Source organism: Xiphophorus maculatus, chromosome 23, assembly GCF_002775205.1.
Source record: "Xiphophorus maculatus strain JP 163 A chromosome 23, X_maculatus-5.0-male, whole genome shotgun sequence".
NCBI lineage: Eukaryota > Metazoa > Chordata > Actinopteri > Cyprinodontiformes > Poeciliidae > Xiphophorus > Xiphophorus maculatus.
The window spans coordinates 8,027,596-8,043,274 of record NC_036465.1 but is presented as its reverse complement, the minus strand read 5'-3'; the positions used below and the strand labels follow the sequence as shown (position 1 = coordinate 8,043,274).

Here is a 15,679-nt window from a genome sequence, read left to right as displayed (position 1 = left end):
CCTACCAGTTACTTTTCTGTAGTTTAGAAAACTAACCTGTAACAATAATAGCTCACTTTCTAAGTTAACCTGAAGAAAAGTTATACAAAAATCTGAAATTATATTCAATTTAATAATAAAGAGGAAGGCTCACAAATATGCTTATAAAAAAGGTCTATACTCCAGATTTTAGTTTATGTATTCATCTCCAGTGAGTTTAATAGATGAATTCTCACCTTGCCCCATACCTGTCGAGCTTTGGGTTTGAGAACACTGGAAATATCGCCTGGAGTTGGGGACTTGGAGTGCGGGGGGCAGGCGAACGAACAAACGTAAGATGGGGGTGGAGGGGAGTAAATAGACCAGGGGGCAGATGAACTTAAGTGGGGGGGCGGGGGGTTAGACGTCCGGTAGACCAGGGTAGGAAAGTAAGAACAGGGAGAGCAATATGAGATATTTACGCCACCTTCGTTCGTCACAGTCAGAAACTCATCTTCCAGCCATGTACCACAACGATGATTTCCGCCACACGTTTGTTCATAACGGGAAGATATGAAATTTACTGTGCGGTTCATCTGTAAAGCTACACTTACACTGTAACCATCAACTACTCAGCTGCCCGCGTGTTCAGTCTATCCGCTTACCTGTACTAATACTCCCACTGCGCTCTTCCCGCCGTTCGCTTTCAATCAGCAGGTCCCGGACGAGAAAGGCTGCCGTACTCCAGGCATAGCGCCAGTCATTTTAAGGATGCTTATTGGTCCCCCAAAAACTATGAAAACCCAGGCATTAGCTTTAATCAATAAAATCCCCACGGGCCGAACTTGAAAATTGGACGTTATGCCGCTAACTCTTAGCTTTCGTCAACAACTCAGAGGCGGAAGTGAGAGCTACGCACATCGCAAACAATGTCCCGGCCGGAACACGGAGCGCTAAATAATAAAACATAAATTAACGAAGCTTCGAGGCAGGCAAATTTTCCTAGAGGAATTTTAATAATTGAGGTACTCCAATCATTCGAGGAATCGTTTCAGCCCTATTATAATATATGACATCAATTGTCAAAATTTTTGGCAAACTGAATTTCTGGAGAAAGTAGGAAGACAGAAATGCTATGTGTTTTTAAGACTGCATTTTAATTATACAGCAACATGTCTCCTTCCCCATGAAAAAGAAATATATATATAAAAAAAAACATCACCCGAACTGTTTTCCTTCAGTAAGATTTCATGAAAAGTGACATTTTGCAAACTTTTGATCAGTTTGTGTCACAACTTTTTTTGTTGTAAATGATGAAGTACAGCTTTATTGGAAAAATATTTAAACATTTATTGCTTACCCAAGGATGTAAAATTGTGCTGTTTTAAAGCTGAACATCTCAAATAAAACTTGTTAGGGATTTCAAACATTGCATCTATGCATTTATGTTGCTTTTAGAGAACTTCTTTTTCATAAATTACTGCATTTATGGAGCATGGCATGGAGGCAATCAGCCTGTGGTTCTGCTGAAGTGTAATGGAAGCTCAGATTGTTTTATAGCGGTCATTGGACCAGGTTTTGGTACTTTTGGCAGTGTGGGTCGGTACCAAGTCCAGCTGAAAAATGGAATCAGCATCTCCATAAAACTTTTCAGCAGTAAGAAGCATTAGGTGTTCAGCTGTCTTCCCAATGATTGTGTAGCTTTCTGAGTCAGACTGAGACAGTCTGGAGGATCAGGAAACCTTTACAGGTGTTTTGAGTAAATTGAGTTATTAGGGCGTAAAAATATTTAACTTTCTGACGATATTCTAATTTTCTAAAATTAGAAATTTGGAGAAATAAAGACAGAAATCTAAATAATGTAAGAGTTTCACTTTCGGAAATGAGTGGCAAAAACAGAAATCTTTCATAATATTCCAAATTTTTTTATGTATGGATGGATGGATGAAAATGTAATCGACACCTCTGGGTTCAAGTCTCTTTTACAGACATAATCTTCCTCTTCTGTTCCAGTTGTGAGTGAACCAACAGTCGGTATCTGATTACAAATTTGGGTTGTACTGCATGAATGCAAAATCAACATTTTATTGATACTCAAGTTGCCCTAATTACACTAAAACAGAAAAAACACAAATAACTCTACAATTAATGGGACATATTTGCATTTGCAAAAAGCTACAGGTACGCTTGGTCAGACTTTCAAACTTTCGAGTTCAGTAAACTGCCTCATAGAGGGAAGTAAAAGCTGACAGGAAGGAAGGACTTTAGGTAGCAGCTGTTAACTTTGACAGTGCAGACTATTTAAGCATAACAACAGCATATGTAAATATGTAGAACTTTATAAGACGAACATTAATCTTTTCATGATTTGATTTAAATCCTAAGTATCAACAATATCAACATGTAGGATGGTTGCAAATATGACAAACATCTTAGAATAAGATGCACACAGCTCTCCAGAGACACATCTTTCATTCTTGAATAAAAAAAGCTTTAAGGAGACGGAGGAGAGCGTTTCCTAACCGAACTGAAGAGAGCCAGGTGTGCTCATAGAAATGAAGAGAGTCAATGAGAGGAGCTCCCTCTTAGCACGCCATCACTATGGAGATCTGCACACATTAACATATATCTACTGATGATAAGACAAACTGCTAACTCTTTAAAACATCTCAAGCACTTTCTGGAAGCTCACCTCTCTGGAGGCTGGTTTCCATGCCGACCAATGGCAGTAACTAGGCAGAATATTCTCTCTGCTGAGCAAAAATGATTTCAGCCCTTTGATTCAAATTTAGTTTATGCTTCTTAACTGACCATCGTTTAAAACTGAACAATGTAATTGATCTCAGCTCCGTCTGCCTTAGGAATAAGGAATTGTAAAGGTTCTGTCTATTAATGTTTGCATTTTTAGCAAATTTGGGTCATAAAAGATGGTGGAAAAGCATCAGGAGCAGACCGGACACTGATTGATTAAAGTCAGATCTGCTCTGAGCCACAGGGCTTCATAAAGCAGGAAATAAAGACCACCAGGGGGCAAATGATGACCCAGCTGCTCAACTCTGCAGCTTGGACATAAAAAAACAGAAAACATACAAAACAGGAAACAAGCCAGTTTGTATTACAATAGTATGAACCAACTGCAACAACATCAACAGTAATATTTTAATAGACTCAGTCAAAAACTGAGTGAATCCATGTATGAAAAATTCAAAAGTTAGATGAGCTGGTTTGTTTTTTGTTTTTTTTCCAGCTGTGCTCCATATTGTGCCCTACAGCAAGTTGCAGCTAAATTGCTTGTTGCTCAGGAAGTATCTGAACTGCTAAATATAAGAGTGGACCTTGTGGTATTTAGAACTTGAAGTGGACACACTTTTGTTCAACTATGCGTCGTCACAGGATGAATATGCAGACCAAAATACCTGCAGGCGACGTTTAAAAATATATATATGTATATTTTTCCTGCATGATAGACCATATATTTAGCATTTAAAAGCCACTGTCAACAGAGGAAGCTTAACAACAATCCAATTCCTTTTTTGCTCAGTAGGGTTGACAGTATCTCAAATAGTGAGCTGTTATATTTGAAGGAAATAACTATTTTACTGTTCCAGCTTGGACTAGAAGAAATCCACCTTTTAAAGCAGTTTACTCTTAAATTTAATGTTATTTATTGTATCTCCAAACTATAGACATTTACTTTTCAAACATTTTATTTGCCCTAAACAGGAAATCATATTCTCTAGTTGTATATTCTTGTAACAAATAAGCAGATATTTTGTTTTCAACAGAGCTAGGAGCCCAACTAGTTCATCAAACTGGCTAGTATTTGTTTGGATAATGGAAAATTAGGGAATTTGTCACTAGAAATGTAGAAATATGCTTGAGTATAAAATCTAAACTGTGCACGGCTCACAGAATACTCACAGTACAACTGAGAAGTTTGAGGTTTTGCCCCATAACTGCTTAAAAAGTAAAAATGAAAAAAATGAAAACAACATCTTAAGAGGAAACTGTGGCTAAAAGAAGAAAGTTGACATCATTAGTTTCGCAGTATTTTGGATGTGAAAAACAAAAAAAAACTAATCAATAATTATTGATACAAGCTGATATAAAATGCTTACATGGTGATATGTTTTCCAGCCCTGCCTTTCTTAAAAACCCTTTTAAAAAAGGGTTTTTCTTAAAAGGGTTTCCTTTTAAGAAAAACCCTTTTTTATTTCTCTTTGAAGCAAATTAACATGGGCCTCCACAACAATAGTTTCACATTATTCCATTCAAGCAAAACTTCTTAAAATTGGCCTTTAAAGTTAAACAGCACCAAGAAATGGAGCCAAGAAGAACAGCTGATGAACGAATCACAATCTGGCCCAGAATGCTGTGGTATTTTGAAACCATGGGCCAGCATTGAAAATGTACCTAAAATATTGATCTTCATCAATTATTTAGGACCAAACAGCAAATGAGGAACATTTTTAAGTATTTTATTTCACCGTTTCCTGAGTTTGCTCTGAGAGTGATGATGAGTTGCTAAGTTGAATATTTTACATCCTTTTCAGGTTTTGGGGTAATTTGCATGCACACAGCCATCTCAAGGTCAGGTGACCCACACAGAGAGGAGGGGAGGAGAGGAGTCAAGTTTCTACCCAGGTCAGATGGCAACCTGATTTTTTATTTTAACAGAATGGGAGTGGAGTTAACATATATCCTCAATTATATCTAAAATAACTAAAATATTCTTCTGCAGCACCAGAAATAAAATCTCAAACAACCAGCCATCTAATGTTGTCACCTTCAGGATCTCAGGTCAGATTACGCTGCAGATAAAAGCTAATTCACACACACAGAAACACACACACACATTAAATCTACTATAGGATTACCAAGGCCTGTTTATGCAACTGTAAGCCTCGGCTATTTGCAGTAAGAAGGAAGTGATGACACATCACAGTTTGATAGAGTTCTCTCCTCCGGGTACACCTCTTTTTCTTACAGATGCATTTATCATTTTTATTTATACAGTACAGACCAAACGTTTGGACACACCTTTTAATTCAATGAGTTTCCTTTGTTTTCATGACTATTGACATTGTAGATTCACACTGAAGGCATCAAAACTATGAATAACACATGTGGAAATATGCACTAAACAAAAAAGTGTAAAACAACTGAAAATACCCCTTATATTCTAGTTTCTTCAAAGTAGCAACCTTTTGCTGTGATCACTGCTTTGCACACACTCTGCATTTTCTTGATGAGCTTCAAGAGGTCGTCACCTGAAATGGTTTTCACTACATAGGTCAACCTGCCCTGTCAGGTTAATAAGTGGGATTTCTTGCCTTATAAATAGTCATGAAAATAAAGAAAACCCATTGAATTAGAAGGTGTGTCCAAACTTTTGGTCTGTACTGTATATCCTAATAATGCTTAATCAACACAATTTCTTACTTTTCTTTCCATGTATTTCTTTGTAAAAAAGCAGAATCCATTTAATGTTTTTCAAAGGAGCCAGCATAAATGTTATCAACCTGAAATTACTTTATTTGTAAACCCTGCAGAAAAACTAAACTACCGGTAAATGACTTATCAGGACTTGCTATAATATGGCTGCGTACTCCAACTTTTCCATCTGTCTGAGATTTATGTCCAAGATCTATCTCCTAAATGCACAAAGGAGCAAAACTGCAGACCTTCGCTACCAGCAGCTGTTGGAACTGTACAACCAGCACTATTCCCAACAAACAGATTATCTGTTTACATTCCTGCTGTTCTTTGCACAGATCTCCATTTTCCTTCATATATCCTGTTTTATTAACAAATATAAAAAAACACTCAATCTGTGCAGTGCAATTAAATTAAATGCACCTTTCCATTTAGGACCTATTTTTACTATTTATTAATGCATAGTTTTTTCAGTTTTATTTTTGGTAGCTCCTAAGATTTTCTTTTTTTAACTTGTATTGAAATTGAATTAAATGTTTTTACTTTGTGTTTCTGTCGATTTATTTCTCATCCACTGAAATTTTTCCAATGTGGAACAAATAATGGAGGATTTATTTTTTTTACATAAATAATATCTTTAGGTAAATATTTCTTTAGGTAAGGTGAAATATTGTCCAGTGGATCAGCAGCAAAGTCCATGAACTCTTGTAATAAATATTCATAAAAGGACAAAATAATAAAACAATGTTTAGGTGTATACAGCATGGGGGATTTATCAGGATATTAAATCAGTTAACAAACTTAAGTGAGTCACATATTAATGGTCTGTGCATCCAGGTTTGTTACATAAAAACTAAACAAATTAAAGAGAAATAGCAGTCCCAGACAGTTAAAGAGATATTTAAGGACAAAGTAAATGTAAAATCATCATTGCCACATAAGCTTATATTACTTTAGTGATGATATATAAACTAACTGACTTAGTTTGCAATTCAAATTCTTGTGCGTGTTCATATAGATGGATGCACTGACCTAACCTAGCCTATAAACTTAAATTACAATCAAAACCATAAGAAAATAAAAAAAAATACTCAAACATCAATTAAAAAATACAACTAAAAGTAGAAACTGAGATTTTCTGCTTTTGGGGTATTCATTTATTGTCTGTATAAGCTTGCATTTTCACATGCAGCTGTGTGATTTCCTTCAAACTGCAGGGTAAACCATCTCCTTCCTCACATTCTTGTGGAAGACACAATGCCCACGAGTCAAATTCCTTACATTATTTTATCACTGTCAGTCCTCTAGTCTGACTCAAGGTCAATCAAACGATTCGTTTTTAATTCCTCGCAAAGCTAGAATTCCGACGCGTAACTCTAAACTCGGTGGACATTTTCATAAAACCACAGAACTGGGTGGACGCAAATTCCAGATAGAAAATACTCTCTGGAAAAGTGAAGGGGGAAACAGGAAGATCAGCTCTAAATGCAGCCCACTTATAGCCAGGAGTAAAAAAAACGTTACTACACCCAAATTGGGTATGCAGAGAACTCCCTCATACCCTAAAAATCGCTCAAACACACGAGCCCGACTGCTGCTGCAGCCATAACAAGCCGAGCATTCATGCCCACAGATGCAAACGCAGTAAACATCCGAGAGCTCAGTAAAGCAGCGATGAAAAGCACTGATAGAGACTCCTGTTTCAGTCTACCCACATGAATCTGCATCCAAAAAAATGCAGGGATTCTTTTGCTTAACAAAGCAGGTTTCTGACCATGAGACCGAACCCAAAGTAAGCTCAACGACACAGTCACATTAGGAAAAAATAAATAAAGAGAAACAGAGATGCAACAGTCAGTCAGTCAGGGACTGAACTGGACAACTCTTTCTTAAGTGGCAATTCATGTATTGAAAAACCTGATTCTTTTAATTATTAATGATTAAATGCATACAAAATTTGAACTCTCACCATTTTCAGGCAATAAATGCATCAAACAGCACATGCTTTGGTGCATTTTCTGAGGTTAATAAAATAAATAAAAAGATTAGGTAAGTATGATTTGATGCAATCATTGGGATTATCTTTGTTTTATGTTTCTCTACAATTTATAACCTCTTTCAAACAATCTTAAACACATTTTATTATAGATTCGGAGTGCATCAATTACAGTTTTCTGGCCAATCGCCAATTACGATCTTTAAAAAGCCTGACCTGCCGATTCCGATTTTGATTTATACCATTTTTTTTGTCTGAAATGCAAACGTAAGACATGACCTGGTGGTCCGGTCTGTCAGTCAAGCCTTCCTCACAGCAGAGCAGAAGAGGACAGTGGCTGATTTTTAGAGCTTTGTTGAGGTAGATAAGATCGGCTTCACATGCAACTATCTGCCAATCAAGGAGCTCCCTAAATTAGTTAAATCGGCTGGCCGATAAATCGGATTGAAGATGCAGGATGTAATGACACTAACGTCAGTATCGGTCGATATTAGTGAACATCTTGATGCTGTTTGTTTCTGGAGGGGAAGTGGAGGAGGTTGGACAAGTAGTGTTTGTTCATTACGTGACAAAGATGGTGATGCAGCAAAAGATTATGGGAAGTTTAACTGAAGCAACGGTGTGGTTGTATTTTTTGAGGTGTCTAAAAGTTTGTGAAATATATATGATATTAGTAAATATTGGTTATCGGCCACAACAGCAATATTAAAATCATATATCACCCCAAATTTTCATTTCGGTGCATCATCAGTAGATCAGAGCTCAAAGAAAAGCATGATCTCAAATAAATAGCAACACACCAATTGATCAGACAAAGACTATAATCGACTATTTTCTTCTTGTTTGGCTCCGATTAGTGATCTGAGGCCCAACACTGAAAAATATTAACCTTTTGTTGCATTTATAACATGCACCAAATCTATGAAATCCAGACAATTTTGGACCCCGAATGCATCAACCAACACTATGTACTGGGATGCACTTTTGTCTTTAGGGGGAAAAAGACCAAAAGAAAAATAAAATGAACTGTTAGTCGGCTCTAAAGCTCCTGTTCATCAAAACTAGAATCATCAGGAATAATTTTGCTGTTCCACCAATCATGCACGGATGCATTTCTTGGATTTAAATAAAGTGTCAACCAAACTATTCCCAAATTGCAAGCACACATTTTTAATAAATAAATAAACACCTCAAAGCCAGAACCGATATCAGTTCCTGTCAGGAAAAGTCAAATAAACTACCATCTATCAAATAACCTACTAGTTATTAGGGGAAAAACAACCCAGAATCAGCAGGTCAAACTTCATTAAAACAGATTTGAACTGATTATTAATGCAGAGCAGTTCTTTTAAAAATAATAATAATAAAAAAAACAGCTCTACATTTAAACTCTCCAATCAGAGACTGACTCTCCAGCTTTTCTACTGAAATTCAGGTCAGCCATTGTTGATGTTATCCACCCTTAAGAGTGGAGGGGGTTATGCCATATGCCAACAAAACAGACACAACTGACCAGCAACATAGGAGCATGAAGGAGGGGGAATCATGCAGCATAAAGTACTCTGAAGCAGGAAGCTGCAAAACTGCTGATTTACCATGTGCCTTCTGGTTTACAGCAATAGGACATGGCACTGAACCACTCAGCTTGTCAAAACTTAAAAAATGAGCTGAAATGATCAATTATTTACTATTGACAGAATTTATAAAGGAAGAAATAGATAAAGCTAGTTTGGTATTTACCAGCAGTTAGCTAGCTTCGTCTGTAATTCTTATGTGTCAGTAAATCCGTGGCACGTTGTTATCTAAAAATAAATAGCGCAACAACTAAATAATTTATAAAAAAAAATTAGCCAATACTGCAATCCAGTCGTTATTTGTCTTCCGGCTTCAAACTACAAACATTAAGTTGTATCGGTGGCTAACATTAATTACAGGAACTTTTCCAAAGTTGCATTAGCTAGTCTAGCTTTTATAAAGTTAATAACTTCAACCAGAAGGGTGTTTTTGTCAAACCAAAGTTTAGCTTTAGGTAGAGAGGTTGCAGATTCGTCTGCGTCCATTGTAAGCAGGTGACCGAACTGAGAGCTAACGTTTACTAGCCAGGAAAGCTTGCCGCTCAAACAGCCCGGTAAACGGCCGCGGCTGTCCGGAAACATCATAAACTCATTACCACGACGAACGGCACAAACAGGTCTAACGACAACAAGCTAATGTTTTATTTTCGCTTACCCATCTGGGCTCTCAAGCCTTTGAGCGTCGTAGCACTCTCCGCCATTTCTATGAAGTTTTCCTTGTCTGTTTTTTTTTTTCTTTTCTACACCAGGGGCGCGCAACACTTCGCAGCCGGTTGGACTCGGACACCGCGGGGACGTGGACATCAAAGACGGTTGAAGGAGAGGCCTCACTCTGACCAATTTACGGAAAACCCATTAAACAAAACATGGGCCGAACTTTTCCTGATGTGGTTCCATGTGAATTTATTTCATGGACAGTAGTCATTGACCAAAACGGATATAATATGCTAAATAATATGCAATTTTGATTTAAATAAATAAGCAAAGATTTAAAATAAAGGATTGGATAACATTTAAAGCATAGCATTTTAGCTCACTTTACCTTTTTATAATTGCTGAAAATATACATATATATCATCATAATGTGAATTATGAAAAAGGTCTTGGGAATTAAAGTGATGACTAATTTTCAGAAAAATATTACTATATTGTATATTATTTTTTGGTACTATTATATTTTTCTATTTTGTAATATTATAGTATTTGTATTATTATCATTTTTATTATCATGTACTACTATTACGTGCTACTAGTACTTTTTGATTTTATAGCGAGTCTATGGTTCTTCTCCTAAGCATTTCATTCCATTGTTGACTTTGTGTTAATCTGCATATAATAAAGAAACCAATCTGATCTGATTATTATTATTACAATAATTATTGTTATTTAAAACGTGCTCTTTTCACTGTTTTGTCATTAACTGTGAGCGTCTAATACACCTGCTATACTGCATCTGTTTAATAAACGATCCCGCACAGAGGAAGGAAAGACGAGAACCAACGGTGGCTATTTCTAATTAAGAGGGAAGCGCCCTCTAGCGTTCACAGAGGTACTTGTTATAGGCTTCAAAAAGTTTTTTTTTATTGTAATAAATAAAACTAATAGTATTTTTTATTGCCACAAAATATTATTGCTAAGATAAATTCTTTCCGTGGTTATTGTATCATTTATAATACATATATATTTTTTAATAATTTCAGACAGAAAGAATAAATGTAGTACATTTCACTAGAATTGCCCATAAAGTATGTTTGATATAATTTTAAAAAGAATGGGAAAGCTTAAAACCTTACCAGATTTGATGTGTTGGAGAATCTCTTAGACCCAGAGATGATCAATTCACAAACATCTCCCAGTAAGTGGATCAGAAAATTTTCTCAGAGCTCAAGTTCCTTTCTTTTACCATGAACACTGTATCCTCTGTCCGGCTTTGTCTCACATGCTTTTGCCAGAGGGCTGCTCACCCATTTCACATTGCACACACGAAGCAACATTGCCTTGATCTGCAGCTGGACTTACTTGGCTATGGCATAAATTTATTTTGAAAACACACAAAGTATGAAATCTGATTTATTTTATCTGAAATTATTAGTTTATCATCATAACACATGCATTATTTTCTGCTTAGCACGGGTTACACAAAATAAATTAGTGAAGTCAGCTCTGCTATGAATAATCAGCTTACAGTGGTGTCACATTTCACTCCAAATCTATTTCCCACAGAAGAAACAACGTCTTTCTCATCTTGCAGTAAGTAAATTCAGCCTGATCTGGTGACTGTGTCATCATGTAAAGCAGGTTATGAGTAACACACAACAGTTCAAGTCATGGGAACGCATCCTCAGGGTGTAAGTAATCACTTGTTCACCAGGGCTTTGTGTATCCTCGAAACAACTTCAAAATTAGGCAGGAGCGCAGCGGCCTGGGCCAGTTGGGGAAGCTGCGTGTAGGTGGAGGTGCGGAGGTACTGGAAAAGGTCCTGGAAGCTGTGGAAATGAGCAGTGAGGTGAGGCGGCACACCCAAAGACAACCCCAGCTTCCTTAGAACGTAGATGTGGTTGGGAGAGTCGAGCAGCAGGGACAAATCCTGGATGGTGTCATAGCCCAGCATCTCGATACTCTGACCTGAACAGATTCAGGACAACAGCAAGAACTTGCAAAATAAGAGCTCAAAAAACACCCAACTGGAGAATATTTAGATCTTTTCATAGCGTAAGGTAAAGCACGTACCTTGAGCAATCTCCCATATTGTCTGCAGTTTTTGCTCCACCTAATGTTGATATAGTAGATGAAGCAGGATTACTCATTCATTTATTAACTAATAAATATATTTGATCACTGATGCTAACAGTAATTCAACAGATATACTATGATTTAGAATAAGTTAATTGATTATCACATACTTATCTGACTTATTGCTCATAAAAGCACTGAGAACAAATTATTTAGATTCACATATAAAATATGATCACCATCCCAAAAAGTATTTTTTTGCTAAAAGATTATTTGGGGGGAGAAAAAAAAACGTTTAGCAATTATTTTATGAAGGTGACAATATGGAAAATTTCCACCAGATTTAATTAAAAACCAGGGCACTATAAATGACCCTTTATGTCACAGTATACAACTTTTATAAAAATATGTTTAGTTCACAATTTTTGAAATAATTGTCATCTAATCTACTAATCAATAATTGTTAACTGGAATATACAGACCAGAAAATACCCTTTTGATGACAAACCATTACAGTCATAGCAGTAATTAAACCAAAAGTGTACAAAAAATTACACAGACTTTACAATCAGACTCAAATAAAAATATAGATATACATAAAATAAAAAAATGGGGTTAAAAAAAATCCTTTGTCTGTAAATATGGTCTACCCAAAACTTGATCATTTGTTGCATTTTTTGGTACAAATAATGAAGTGTTCACAAAAGGACTGCTTTGTTGCATTTTAGGCATTTCTTATTTAAAAAATGAAATAACTTATTTGTTCATTTGCATTTTTAATGTATTTCTAATATTGTTTAAAATAAGCTTAAGTGGTTAAATGAAAAATCTACAAATAGTGCCAAGTTGTTTTTATCCAATTAATTGATTAGTTGGCAGAATAATCGATTACTAAAATAATTGTTATTTGCAGCCCTCCTATGCACTTCAATACGTGAAGAAAAGTTCTTTAAAATGAACTTTAAAACTGAAGTTTGAACAAATGCTCAAATCTTAAGACACAGAGCGCTCAGCAAAGGTCTCAGTGTTGCTGCTGTGAGATTCTCAGAAAACTAGGAAAAGAAAACAAAGTACCTCCTCTGTGGTGAAGCCTTTTTGTCCTTCCTGCATGATATTATCTTGTTTCTGACTGCAGGGCTTGATGTTGGTGGTGACATTAATCACGATAGAAGTGGGATGCAGCTCATTCTCATGGCTCAGTGAGTTTGGGCCTCTGGGTAGTTTATCGTTTAAAAAAATAGGACATAGATTAAATAAATGCTTATAAAGCTGTTCTTTGTTCCAGATTTCACAGAAAACATACCTTGGTGTGTCTTCGGGTGAAACGGGCTCTGAAGGACGGTCTTGTTGTGTTGCTCTCTCTGGTTGACCGGAGGCACATTCGTACTGAAGGTCTGCTGCAGTCAGTAAACCTTCAGGCTTTAGACGGCGCTCAGGAATCTGCTCTGAACAAAGAAACATGTTTAGAATCTCAGTTTTGTCCAATAAAACAGTAAATATGGATAAAATGCTAATAATCTAACTTACTGAATCTTTTCGCAGTCAGGAGGAGAATCCAAAGTAATAGAGAAATAAGAAAAAACAAGGATGCTATTGCAGCGCCGATAAAGACCACAGAAAGACTTTCCTCTTTTATTCCTGAAAGAAGTACAAGAAAACATGCAAAAATATTTAAAATCATGTTAAGAGTTCAGGTGGAAATTTACATGCATTCATCAGGGATATGAATATCCTGGTATTTTGGAGATTTATGGATAGATTTGAACTGTTATTTTTGTACTGAACAATGAGGTTATACAATTAACAACATTGTTGAATTTTAAAAACAATGAAATAAGGAAAATGGAGGACTACTCAGTCAACATGTGGATTTTTGTCAGGCAGAATGAGTATTTACTGGGCTTGGAGTCACACTAGGCTTCTTGTCGGGTCCATTTACAACTCATATTGGCAGTGTATTTTCTGAGTCTCAAAAAGGTTCAAATCATACAACAAGTAAACTTTTTACCCCGAGTTGTCCTGCATCAAACATACAGTATATAGATGCTGTTAACATCGGAGCTGAAAACAATCTCTGAAGACGGTTAATTTTTTATTTATTGACCCAAATGTAAATGTTGGTTGGGTACCTTCAGATTATTCAACTGCATCTCACTTCAGCAGCTAGCCCGTTGAAATCCCAACAGGATTAAAGAAAGTTCACAAAAATTCCAACTTGTGCACCAAAATCTTGTTTTCAGTCATTTAATTCATTTATGTTTGTTGTATGATTATTAAAGCCTTACATTTTGATGAAAGCCATGGCCATTAAGCTTGCATGTAAATTTCTCTCTGGATCTTTATAAAGATAAAGGTAATTTTATTTAGATAGCACATTTTCAGCAACAAGGCAAAACAAAGTGCTTTACAGGAATTAAAAGGAAATACAAACAAAATAACAAACCAAAGGAAAGAGCAAAAGAAGAAAAAGCTAATAATGTTGATCCAAAGTAAATAAAATAGATATTCATATTCAGGGTTGGTAGATAAGTGTAAGTAAGTGTCCTCTGGTCTAATTCCTTTTCTGGTTTGGAAGAATAGAAGTCTAAAAAGTAGTTGGTAATATCTCTGGATATATATAAATATTGAATTACCATTTGCTGTTGATTCTTCTGACTTTCTGACTGGTAACACGATGGCACTCTCTGTCAAACAAAATATCAGTTTCACAAAATCACCAATAGATACAAAAACTTTTGCATAAAGTTTTGTGTGTGGTGTCACTGGTTTATCTTTGGGTCTTACGTGTTTTTGAGCCTCGAGAAGTAAAGCGCAAACACTCTTTGTGGACTTTGTCATGACTGTCACAAGGAATACACAGCAGCTCCACCTCCCCTGTCAGGCTCTTCAGCTCATAATATCTGCACACAATAACACATACAGCGTATATCAGCTGAAACTAGTAACGAAATGCGACTGGTGTTTTCTCTGGTGCTGTGAATGGAACTAACCCTGGAAGACAGTGCCCACACACAGTGTCACTGGTGGGTGAACAGGCAGTCAACGCCAGGCGGTTCAGCAGGTTGCACTGGGTGCATCTCCTGCAGGGATCCACACCGGTATCTGTGCTGAAGGTCCCCGCATCACAAGGAATACACACCCCATCCCCTCCATAACCAAAGCCACAATCCTGAAAGTGATATATGGTGTAGATTTAGTGTCAGCGGGTTTTAAAGGAGGAAATGATGCTGTGAAATAGCTTTGCATTACCCCTGACAGCTGTTCTCCGGGTTTACAAACAGGGCATGCAACACAGGTGCCATTATGGTGTAAGTACTCCGTCTGATCACATCTAGGCTCAGATTGCACCTATGCACACAAAGGAGGGGGATTAATTATAGGAGTTTAGAAACAAGTACGCAAGACTACAAGCCAAATCAATCCTTTCTATCGTTTCACCATCACTAAAGACATTTATAGAGCTTTGCAAAAGATTTGTTTCCTAAAGTTTCTTGCATGTTGTCAACTACAGCCACAAACACAAATAAATGCATCTTTCCCATGTAGAAGGATAATAAAGAATGGTTTTAATTTTTTTCTAAATGTTATTTTATTTTTTTTACAAAATGTGTTGCATGCTATTCACATTTTATTATTCAGTTCCTTCCTTGGAATACATACATCCCTAACCACTTTGCATAACAAAAACTAGGATGCTTTTGGCCATTCTTCCTTTCAAAATTGGATGGAGATTATACATTTTGAAGTCTGTTACATCAGTGTACGTTTTTTAGGGCCAGTGTCCTGCTTTAATGTGTTATAATCTGCTTTAAAACGCCTTAATCCAACTCTTTGATCCCCCCGAATATAAAAGTTTTGCCAGGTAATGAAATGTTCATGTCATTAAGTTGTGCTTAATATGTTCTCTATCTCAGTATTTCTCAATCCTGGTCCAAAGAGACAGCTGTGTTTCATGTTTTAGGTGTGTTTTCCTGTTCAAGAT

The 15,679-nt window shown here is 36.4% G+C and overlaps 2 protein-coding genes across 2 annotated transcripts in view; both read right to left on the bottom strand.

The window, feature by feature from the left end:
* LOC102225351 (ensconsin) overlaps positions 1–9,768 on the bottom strand; it is a 35,599-nt gene extending 25,831 nt beyond the window's left edge. The window contains 2 exon segments of the mRNA XM_014468949.2: positions 9,620–9,701; positions 9,703–9,768. Of these exon segments, the coding sequence (XP_014324435.2) occupies positions 9,620–9,701; positions 9,703–9,768 (148 nt within the window).
* Positions 9,769–11,320: 1,552 nt separating this feature from the next.
* Positions 11,321–14,999, bottom strand: LOC111607132 (tumor necrosis factor receptor superfamily member EDAR-like). The gene is made up of 9 exons (XM_023329045.1): positions 14,973–14,999; positions 14,688–14,866; positions 14,482–14,597; positions 14,331–14,381; positions 13,225–13,335; positions 13,001–13,142; positions 12,772–12,910; positions 11,695–11,734; positions 11,321–11,589 (listed from the first exon to the last, which is right to left on the bottom strand). The coding sequence occupies exons 1-9, from the start codon at positions 14,997–14,999 to the stop codon at positions 11,321–11,323; spliced, it is 1,074 nt and encodes a 357-aa protein (XP_023184813.1).
* Positions 15,000–15,679: the final 680 nt, after the last annotated feature.